We start from the raw sequence: 11,853 nt of genomic DNA on the forward strand, positions 1-11,853 counted from the left end.
ACATCCATCCGTCCATCCATCCATCCATCCATCCATCCATCCATCCATCCATCCATCCCTCCATCCATCCATCCATCCATCCATCCATCCATCCATCCATCCATCCATCCATCCATCCATCCATCCATCCAGACGCTAGCTCTCCAGCTTTCCTCCACCTGCACCAGCTGACTGAAGCGAGCAGGCACGGGAGGACTTGCTGTTGTAGTTCTTCGAAATTTAAAGCGTCAGTCAAAAATTGCATTAAGAATATGGGGGAAAAGTCACTTCGGTGTAATAAGTTGCAAGATTTACAAAGCTATGAAAAATACCTGTGACTTAAATGCCAGAAAATACGGTAGTCGTGGTAGTAGCTGAGAGTCATCCACAACACATACTCGAATCTCTAATGGATCATGGCAATTTTTTTCTTTGCAACTTTGACATCCAAAGTGATGGGTGATTTTTAATTTTGTTATATTTTATAGACATTTTTTGTCTCATTTTTTAGGCAAAGAAAATTCCCGACAGCAGTTCTGACAGCTCGGAGGAGGTGGTAAGTTTTCAGAGAGCCTTATGGGATGGAGGCAAGGTTTGTTGGCAAAAAAAGAGAGATGAGGTCTATGGTGGTTGTTTTTATTTCCACAGGTGAGACGACCAGCAGCTCCAGCTGTCAGGAAACAGACGCTAGTGGCTCCAAAGTTTCGACCATCACCTGTGCAGGTAAAATTTTTCTACTTTTGTGTTTTATTTGTTCTTTTTAACACACAACTTTAAGGTTCTGCATTTCTGATTGCACAGAAAGTTGTAGCAGCACCTGCAGCAGGATCAGATGAGAGCACAGAGACCTCAGAGGAAGACCAGGTGGGAAACTCAAAACACTGAAATATCTACAGGCGGCAACTCAGAGGAGCATTTTCTAACTTCACTTGTTCTGGTTTGTGCAGGGGGTGGCACCAGTTAAAGATCCAGTAAAGTTCAAAGCTGTTAGTGCAGATCCAGATCCACTGACAGAGTCTCCTCCTGTCAACACAGAGGACAGCGATGATGATGATGACAATGATGATGAAGGCGAGGAGAGTGTGAGTCAAATGTACTGATGAGAAACTAGCTAAAACTTGTCACAAAGTACTAATACAGTTAGCATTTTCATCAATATGTTTACAATTTTCCTAAAGCAATAACATATAGTAGACAGAGGTCGGTGCTATGGGGAGCATAAAGATTTAAATAATACAATTTGCAAGAAATGGTGACTTTATGGACTGGGGCTGTTTTAACAGTTTGAGTTGGTAGAGGGAACATTTTTTAGCATTTTAAAAACAAATGTGACACTTTCATCCTGCAAATCTCAGGGTTTAGTTTATATAGTTTTATTTTTAATTTTTGTTTTTTTCCTCAAAATACTGAAAGTTGAAGTACATTTTAATTTCCATTTTGGTATTTTTACCTAAGGAAATCTAAAAGCCTCTAAAGCTTACTAACTTTAAAATCTCACAGTGATAGGTTGATCTTTTGATGTGGGTTTATGTTGGAAAGTTTTGAACAACCTCATTATATGTATTTTTTTTTTTTCATGACAGGACTGAGGAGCTAATGATTAGTCTGACAGCACCTGAGGGGAACTTTTCGACAAGTTGTTAGCTTTTTAAATCTATCAGAAATAAACTATTTTCCCAAGAAGCTCTTTATATTAAGTGATTATTGTTATTATTATTATTAATATATTTAAAACAGGAACTTGTGTCAGTACAGACAAAAATGTCCTTTCAGATCACAGTTTCAAGCAGCTTTTGCTCCTGTTTTTACAGGAAACAGATGAAGATGAATCCAACGACAGCTCGGACTCTGAGTCGGGCGAGTCCTCCACCCTCGCACCCAGCACCCTCAGCCCCACCATTGTCACCGTGGAGCCCCTACCTGTAACCACCATGGATACCATCTTACCTACCATCGTCACCGACACCGACACAGGTCGCGGTGACAGTTTGGGAGGATACCCCAGCGACTACAAATCCATCATGTATGTGGAAGAGAAATCCTACCACAAGCTCCCTGTTTCCTACAAGTCCTACGAGGTTGTCAGCGCAGGAAAGAAGACTGGCTACGACATGACTGTGGACAACGAGGTGGAGAAGTTACCAAAGGTGTACAAGGTACAGGTCAGTCTTGTTTTGAAACTTAACCTTTGAAAGAGGCCTTTTGGATCATATTTTGACCACTCCTACATTATTTCAGATATTTTTATAAACGCATAACTATAAAATCAATCTAAGTCCAGACAATTACAAAACTAATCAAATACTCCAGCTGCACCACTAGGTGGCAGGAACAAAATAACATTCTTAGCTGGAATTAATACTTGACTAGACCAGCGGTTGAACCAATGAGATCAGAACGTCAAAGGTCACAGGTCATTTAGAGATGAGTGGGCTACCAATGAGAATATTTTATGTATAGATAAATATGTAATATTTTTTATTTTTGACCAAAACTGGTGGCAAAGATGTTGCCTTGGAGTATAGCTAGGAGCATCCAAGTGGAGACTATTTCCTGTATCAACAATGTTGTGAACTATGATCCTGATGGGCCACAGTGATCTTTGCCTTTTTTGAAACTTTATTTGTCCTTCAAAGATATTCGGTTAAAAAATGACTGGTTTGTATTTGTTTAGTTAATTCCTATTTTGGGGTAAAAAAACAAACAAAAAAACACTTCTCTGATTGTCAGGCTTTCCAGATCCAGTCTGACGTCCTGGAGGAGGACACCAGCACCCCAGAGGTGGAGAGTCAGGGCCTTGACGTCTCCTCGGGAACATCTCAGGACCAGGAGATCAGCCCCCGCCAGGTCTCCCTCCCACAAGAGGAGAGTGCCACCACTGAGAGCGAGAGCAGCAGCACCCCAGAGGAAGAGGAGGAGGAGAGTGCCAGCACCACCAGCGCCAGTGCCGAGTCCGACGACGAGGAGAGCCAGAGCAGCGAGGAGGCAACGGCCACGCACGGGGCTGCCGACAACTACTCAGAGGAGAGCGACAGCGCTGAGGGTGACTCAGATGAGGAGGGGGCAGCAGGACCCGACATCAACACTGCCATGCCAGCACTCGTCACTGCCAAATAAACCACAGAGAACACGGAGCTTCATCCTGGTTCTAAGACCCCCTCCCCCACTCTCCTGAGGCCACCTCTGCTGCAGGGTCAAACAGGGAAAACCACAGCACAGTTCCTGGTCATTCAGCCATCATTTATATGATTAATTTCTGCTTATCTTTTACAAAACAACTGTTCTTGCTGTGGGTTGGTTTAAATAAATCCATAACTGCTGCATCCTGTGGACTATAGGCACTCAGAAACCTCCTGTCTGCTCCCAGTTGAGAGAAGAGGGTAACGTTACAGTCAAACAATGATGAAAACTGTTGTCTGTTTCCACCCTTGAAGGCTCAGAGTCCAAACTGAAAATTAACAAATTCATTCCCTGATATCTTCACTAAGCCAATAATCTATAGCTGCCAAATCATTCCTTTTGTGCTTTAAGAAAGTGTTTATTTAAATACCTGCAATCATTTTTGAGCGAAAAAGCAATAAAACTTGAATTTTAAACCTCACATTTGCAGGCATTGCAGCTGAGCTTCTTTACTCTAATATATTTTGTAACTGGTGTAGATAAAAGGATATAAACAGAGAACTTTCCTTACAGTAAAGAGTTTAAAACCTGCCATAAGAACCAAAAACATCCAACACAAACCTGTTTGTTTGCACAGTTCTGTCCCTACACGATGTTTACTGTAATGTACCATAATGTACCATTTCTAAAATATTAATAAAGTTCTTTGTCATACAAAAATACCCTGATGTCTGCTTGATTCTTGAATTAATACAGAAGAAAATATTAAAACAGTGTAAACTAATAAAAAATGAAAACTAAATTAGTCAAAATTTCTTCACTTTTTTGGTTTTACAGTAAAAATTTCAGACATTATTGTTTGGCCAGACTTCATACCCAATGCAATCTGTTAATGCTTCAAATATGAGTTAGAGATGACTCTTAGCTACTACCACACTAAATGTAGTCTCAACATCTCTGACATTATAGCCATTTGGTGTGTTAGCTATAATCAGCACATTGTGGTGGCCATCTTGAATGAGGTTGACTCCAAAATTTAATCAGTTGTAGAATTCATCCATTGATTTGTATGATATTTTGCTAACAGACTGACACAGACACTTGTGACTGACTGCTTTTATTGACAGTGAGACAAAATAAAGTCATAAATGAATTGAACAGTTAATTTTAATGTTTCCATCAATCCATTTTCTTGACCTCTTCTTTCTGAAACGAGCTGTCACTGTGAGAGGGGCGCGGGACACCTGGACAGGTCTCCAGTCCATCACAGAGACACCTGGACAGGTCTCCAGTCCATCACAGAGACACCTGGACAGGTCTCCAGTCAATCACAGAGGCACCTGGACAGGTCTCTAGTCCATCACAGAGGCACCTGGACAGGTTTTCATTCAGGGACACAAAGAGACAAAAGAAACTCTCTCTCACACCTAGGCACAATTCAAAGTTATTAATCAGTCTAACATGCATGTTTTAGTCTGTGGGAGGAAACTGGAATACCTGGAGAAAACCCGCTCAGCACAGAGTGAACATGCAAACTCCATCCAGAAAGGTCCCAGGCCATGAGAGGATCCTGTGACCCTCTTGCTGAGGCAACAGAAACGTTCTGTAATTGTTGATGTTGCCCACTAGATGGTGATGGATTATTAAAGTTTTCCTAACTAGGGCCTCTGATCCAGCAACCTCAGAACCTCCAGTGTTGTGCAATAAGTCTGACAGAATTAGATTTCAACATACAACAAAAACAAGATGAATGTTGCTGTATATATTCTGCCATAAACATATGTGACCTGTCACGTTGAACAGAATGTCAAGTCCAAAATGGTGTGTTGAGATATGGGTATATATTGGCAGAAAAAATGGAAAGTTGCCTTTAGAGGATTGTTAAAAATCACTGGACTCCAATGTTGCGAGTAAAAAAAAAAACATGATCATCCAGATCCTAACCTTCACAGACACAACCAATCAGCAACCATCTTCTGCTTTTTGTGTTGTTGCTCCAACATTAAGGAACAATCTCACACTTCCCATCAGATGAGTGCTGCACTGTCCATTTGTTAAACTCTTCTTCTTCCAGCTGTTCCCTCTTCAGGGTCTCCACAGAGTCCTCGTCCATTGGTTCTCTGTACCCTCTGTTCTCACTCTATCTCCATGTTGTCGTGTTTGCTGGTCTTTTAAAGTAGAACACAAGGATGCAGGCAGGACTCAGTCGACTCGGTGGTAAAAATAAGAAGACACTTTAATAACACAAAAATAAACAGCTGTCGAGGCAGCAAAAACTTACATATAGAAAAATCACGAGGAGGCACTCAGGAAAACACTAGGGACTCAGGAGGATTACCAGGAGAGTACAAGACGAATACAAGACGATGCCCAGACCAGGAATAACACTAAGACACAGACTTATATACAAACACTGATGAGGACAAAACACAAAACACCTGTCAGGCTCACAGGTGTGGGAAAAGGGAAATCACATGAGAGGAAACAGAACAGAAACAGGACAGAGACACACCACTAGGGGCAATATCACCACACATGTCCTCTCTAACTGCCTCCATATACTATATGTATCTCCTCTTTGGCCTTCCTCTTTGTCTTTTTCCTGGCATCTACATTTCTAACATTCTTCCACCAATATACCCACTTTCCCTCCTCTGGACATGTCCAAACCATCTCAGTCTGGACTCTAACTTTATCTGCCAGTTGTTCAACCTGTGCTGTACCTCTGATGATCTCATTCCTAATCTTATCCCTCAACATCTTCATTTCTGCTACTTCTAGTTCTTTCTCCTGTCTTTTTGTCCATGTCTCTGACTCCAGCCCATACAATATAGCTGGTCTCCCAACTGTCTTGTAAACTTTTTCTATGACCTTTGCTGACACTGTTTTGTCTCAAATCATTCAGGAAACTGTACTGAAACTGTATGCTGATAAACTGTCATTGCGCCAAGGCTTTGGAACAGCTAACAGTGAAATGTCAACCACATTATCTACCCTGCGAGTTCATAGTCAAGTTCTTAACAGCTGTATACATAGCTCCAGATGCTAATGCTACTGACGCTCTGCTGGAGCTTCATGATCTTTTCAGCTCAATGCAGAGCAAACACGCTGAGGCTCTTTATGTGGTATCTGGAGACTTTAATCATGTGAATCTAAAAGATTGCCTCCCAAGATTTTACTAGTATGTGGCAATTCCAACACGTGGAAACAACATGCTGAACCATGTTTACACTAACGTAAAAGATGCATACAAAGCCAAACCCCGCCCCCACCTAGGATTCTCTGATCACATCTCAATCTTCCTGGCTCCTGCTTACCATCCCCCACTGAGACACTGAAGACCAATACAAAAGAAAGTTAAATCTTGGATGAAAAATAGTGACTCCATACTGAAAGATTGTTTCAGATGTGCAGACTGGCAGGTCTTCAGAGAAGCTGATGAAAATGAGGAAGCGCTAGACCTGGAGCAATACACATCCTCAGTTCTGGAGTACATTAGTAAATGTGCTGATGAAGTCACCACCATCAGATATGTTAAGAGTTACCCGAACAGAAAACCTTGGCTGAATGCAGAGGTGCGCACCATGCTGGAAATCAGGAACAGGTCTGGAAACTCACAGTAGCTGAGAAGGACAAGGGAAGAGCTGGTGTCTGGTATTAAGAGGGTCAAGGCCACATATGCACAGAGGATCCAAGGTCAATTTACTTCGCAAGATCCACAGAGCATGTGGAGGGGCATTATGTGTATAACAGATTATAAATGCAGGAGTGAACAATGTCCTAAAGACCCATCACTGCCTGATGCCCTCAACAAGTTCTACGCATGCTTTGAAGACACGAACAGACAACCCAGCACCAAATTCACCTCACAACTGGAAGAAAAGCTTCTCAGTGTGACCTCAGCCAAAGTGAGGAGTACTTTCAGGAGGATTAACCCTCACAAAGCAAACGGCCCAAACAACATCCCCGGGAAAGTGTAGAAAGAATGTGCGGATCAGCTCTGTGAGGTGCTGTCCGACATCTTTAACTCCTCACTTACCCTGGCAACAGCTCCCACCTACTTGAAGACCGCCACTATCATCCCAGTCCCAAAGAGCTCTACAGTGACTGGTCTGAATGACTACCGGTCAGTAGCCCTCATCCTGATAGTCGCTAAATTCTTTGAAAAACAGGTCATGACTAGGGGTTGAACGAGTAAATAATTTTTAAACTCGACATTACCATAATAAAACCCGAGTAGAACTCGAGTATTTGATGACGTCATAGATCTCAAGATACAAAAATAAATAAATAAATTAAACCGCAAAAAAAGGTAATTATTTACAAAAAAAAAAGACCAACAAAACATTGGGAGCGTATATTATTCTCCTACCATTTATCATACTGCAAATAAGTCACAGGAAAAACTAAACTATTAGTTATTATTATTAAACTGCAAATGTGAAGAAACGCAGCACGTCAAAAACAAAACTTAAACCGAAACTGGTTCTGGTGGATTGGATCCGGTGTTACGCCACACTCTGTGACCTGCAACAGTGCAACACCGCCCCCTACAGTCATACGTGGTCACATAATATGACTTCACTATAGATACCCGACTTTACTTTTTTAACATCGATATATGTCCTAGCAATCGATGTGTAAATTACTCGAGTACTCTGTTAATGCCCTAGTCATGACCCACATCAAAACAATCTGCGGTGGAAGTGGTGTCCAGCTACAAGTGCATGGGTGTGCACCTGAATGACAACCTCAGCTGGGGCAACAACACTACCAGCCTGATCAAAAAAGCTCATCAGAGACTCTACTTCCTCAGGCGGCTGAGACGAGCTGGACTGGGAAGCTCATTCCTCACCTCCTTTTACAGGTGTGCAGTGGAGAGCATCCTGTGCCACAGTATCCATGTGTGGCATGGAGGCTGCACAGCTGCAGGAAGAAAAGCTTTGCAGAGTTTGGTGAAGGTTGCACAGAAGTCTGTTGGAGTCAGCCTCTCCACCATCACAGACATCTGCAACTCCAGATGCAGGAAGAGAGCCACTTGCGTCATGAAGGACCCCACTCACCCAGCACACACACTTTTTGCGCCGCTCCCCTCAGGAAGGAAGCTAAGGAGCCTTAAGTGTAGAACCACTAGCCTGAGGAACAGCTTCTACTCTGAGGCTGTTAGACTCATGAATCTCTAACCAGAATAATCACTGTGAAAAATCACATCATGTTGCTGCTGATCTGTTTCAATGTTGCTGCTGATCTGTTGCTGTGTTCATTTGTGCTCATCTGTTCACACAGACTCATGTTCGTGCTGCTGTTGAATGTATTGTGTTTATTGTTTTATGCTATTATTGCTTAGTGTATTTTTACTTAATGTTTTTCTTAGTTCATATTTTGTTGATCCAAATCCAGTCCCCCGGCACAAACAGAGTAATGTTGTGTATGCTGTTCAGTGTCAGGAGGGTGATCAGTCTTACATCGGGGAAACTAAACAGCCACTGGCCAAAAGGATGGTCCAGCACAGAAGATCAACATCATCAGGCCAGGATTCTGCGGTCTACACTCATCTCCAGGCCAGTGGTCACTCTTTCAAGGATGAAGATGTTCACATCCTGGACAGAGAGGAACGATGGTTTGAGAGAGGAGTAAAGGAGGCCATCTTTGTGAAAAGAAACCGTCCATCATTAAACAGGGGTGGAGGCCTCCGGGTTCAACTGTCCCCCTCTTACAATGCTGTGATTGTTAGTATCACTCAGCCCTCTGTGAGTAGTAAACAGCCATCAGTGTGCTAATGATCCATTGTTAGGCTGATGGTCCTTCTTGAGCATGTGATCAGCTGGTTTTGGTTGTCAGCAGCAAACTGGTTGATCCACTCTAAGAAGGTGCTATTTAAGAGACTGAGCTGAAAACAGCACCTCAGACTGAGGAAGTCTCTTGGATGAGAGACGAAACGTTTCTAGAATTTTTTTTGCTTTGTTTTGCTTTTGTTTTTTTGAATGTCCAGAGGACCAGATTGAACTTTTTTGGAAGTAATTACATTATTTTATTTAGTTGTGTTTCTTTATGCAGAATAAACATTTATAAAATTAAGACCACAGTTATTGTGTCCTGGAGGCAACACTTTCCCAGGCTACATTTACACACTCACTAATGTTAAATTAGTATAAAGCCATGTATGTGAAGTCAAGAGAGTATTTCTGTCTACTCAGAGAGGAATCTGATCATTGATAAGTGATCAACTCTGACACCTTCAACAACTGTGAGCTGTAAAGCAGAGGTCATCTTGACCTATTCTTTGTCTGATAATGGGTAGTTAAGCTTTTCCTAATTCTTTGTCTGTAGGCAGACTTTGGACCAGAGCTTCAAATAACACCTCTGTAAGCCTGTTTTTCAATGTGGCCACCTTGCAAGTAAACTTGGTTGAAAAATCTTCTTGGATCTTCTCTGCGTGGCTTATTTGATTAATGAGTTGATGACAGGATAATTAAATTATCCAACAGTTTTCCAATAGAAAGCTGGTGCCAGCAGCTCTTCCAACTATCTCCTCCAAGCTTGGTGTTCCTATTAGGTTTGTGGATTTTTACAAATATTTTGTCATTTTAATTGATGCACATCTCTTTTATTTTTTTATTTATAAATTCATTCATTTTAAAAACAACTATTCCATAAACAATAAAAAAAACAATCAAAAATAAAAATGAAAGGCAGCAGAAGGAAGAAAAAAAATCTTATTATATCTGCCCCCTTTTTTTTCCAAACAATTAATTCAAACAATAATAATCTTCAAGTAACAAAACAAAATAAATAACTCCTTCTTGAAAGACTATTTATAAAATACACATTAAGCTACTTCATTTTTTTCACAATTCAACTTTAATAATTTTCTTAAATGTACACATTGATTTGGCATTTTTCACATCACTCTCCAGATTATTCCACAACCCATTTCCCTGGATTGAGGTACTTTGTAGACCGTCCATTCAAACAAGTTCTGTATTTCGGTTTCACAAATATCTCTATCCCCTTAAGATTATAAGAACTTTCTCTTTTCACAAAATTTATAGGGATATTTAAAGGTAATGTATTATTGTGAGCCTTATACATAACTGATAAAATATTATAATCTACCAAATCATGGAATTTCAATAATTTCATTTCATAAAATGAAATAAAATAAAATAAGATAAAGTACTTGATGGGTGACTGAAATGCTTTCTAGTAATAATTCTTACAGCTCTTTTTTGTAAAACAAAAGTCAAGTCAAGTCAACTTTATTTATAGAGCACATTTAAAACACAACCTATTATCAAAGTACTTAACAACAACAACAAAAACAATCAATGAGTAAATTAAAGAGAATATATACATATAAATACATATATATACAATACATTAATAATAATAATAACTGAAGAATTAATACAAAGCCTTTAAAACATAGGGTCACAGATTAAACAACACTAGATCAATTTACACTGTATGAAATGCCTGAGAGAACAGATGTGTTTTAAGCAGGGATTTGAAGTGAGGAATGGAGGTGGCCTGCCTGATGTTGGGGGGCAGGTTGTTCCAGAGTTTGGGCCCCATGACTGAAAAGCCCGATCTCCTCTGAGCTTCTTTCTCAAGGTCAGGTCTGGACAACACTGGCTTGAGTTTAGCTACCTGTTTGAGTTGGAAGAAGTTTTTCTGCAGAACAGAGTTGATTGGTTTGTCAAACTTGAAGTCAGAAAAATAGGGTTTGTAATTGTTTTACACGCTTTCCCCCAAACATCAATACAATAGATTAAGTGTGGAACACCTATTGCATTATACAACATATACATAGCTTTATCATTTAATAATTCCTTTACTTTGTACAGTACTGCAATAGATTTAGCTATTTTTATTCTTACATATTTTATGTGTTGTTTCCATGTCAGTTTTTCATCAATGATAACGCCCCAGGACTTCACCTCACTAACTCTACAAATCTCAACACCTTCGATTTTAAATGGAACATCAACAGTTCACTTTTTATTACTGAATATCGTGTATTTAGTTTTATCTAAGTTTAATGATAATTTATTACATTTAAACCAAGTTTGTATTTTTATAAATTCTGTCTGCATCAACTCCAACATCTGTTCTATATATTTACCCAAACAAAAAAGTGTGGTATCATCTGCAAATACACATTTAAGGAGTCCTGACACATTTACCAAGTCATTCACATGTACATGTAAAATAAATAACTTTGGTCCAAGTACAGAACCTTGAGGAACTCCACATGTGATATTCAAAGGTCAGATCTTACATAATTAATTTTTACAAATTGTTTCCTATCTTTAAAATAGCTAGATACCCACTGTAAGGCAAGTCCTCTAATGCCATATGTATTCAATTTTTCAAGGAGAATAATGTGATCAGTAGTGTCAAATGCTTTCTTTAAATCAACAAAAATACTAACACAATATTGTTTTTGATCGACAGCAGTAGTTATTTGTTCTATTATTTCCATGAGAGCCATTGATGTAGAGTTTTTTGCTCTAAACCCATACTGACAGCTACTTAGAATGTTTTGTTTAGCAATAAATTGATCCAATCTGGTCACAAATAGTTTTTCTAGAATTTTTGAGAACTGTGGTAATAAGGATATTGGTCTATAATTATTGAACACATATTTATCACCATTTTAAAAAAGAGGAACTACCTTAGCTACTTTCATATTATCTGGAAATATTCCTGTTGAAAATGATAAATTACACACACATTTATATATATATATAT

General features: G+C 39.8%; 1 protein-coding gene across 1 annotated transcript in view; it reads left to right on the top strand.

Annotated features, from left to right (window-relative positions):
• spp1 (secreted phosphoprotein 1) overlaps positions 1-3,250 on the top strand; it is a 7,771-nt gene extending 4,521 nt beyond the window's left edge. Inside the window, exons 3-8 of the mRNA XM_037691837.1 lie at positions 491-535; positions 628-702; positions 781-843; positions 927-1,061; positions 1,791-2,135; positions 2,710-3,250. Coding sequence (XP_037547765.1) covers positions 491-535; positions 628-702; positions 781-843; positions 927-1,061; positions 1,791-2,135; positions 2,710-3,096 — 1,050 coding nt within the window. The 3' untranslated portion in view covers positions 3,097-3,250. The remainder of the gene's footprint in view (positions 1-490; positions 536-627; positions 703-780; positions 844-926; positions 1,062-1,790; positions 2,136-2,709) is intronic.
• The last annotated feature ends 8,603 nt before the right edge of the window (positions 3,251-11,853 follow it).

Source organism: Nematolebias whitei, chromosome 18, assembly GCF_014905685.2.
Source record: "Nematolebias whitei isolate Nwh7 chromosome 18, NemWhi1, whole genome shotgun sequence".
Taxonomy (NCBI): domain Eukaryota; kingdom Metazoa; phylum Chordata; class Actinopteri; order Cyprinodontiformes; family Rivulidae; genus Nematolebias; species Nematolebias whitei.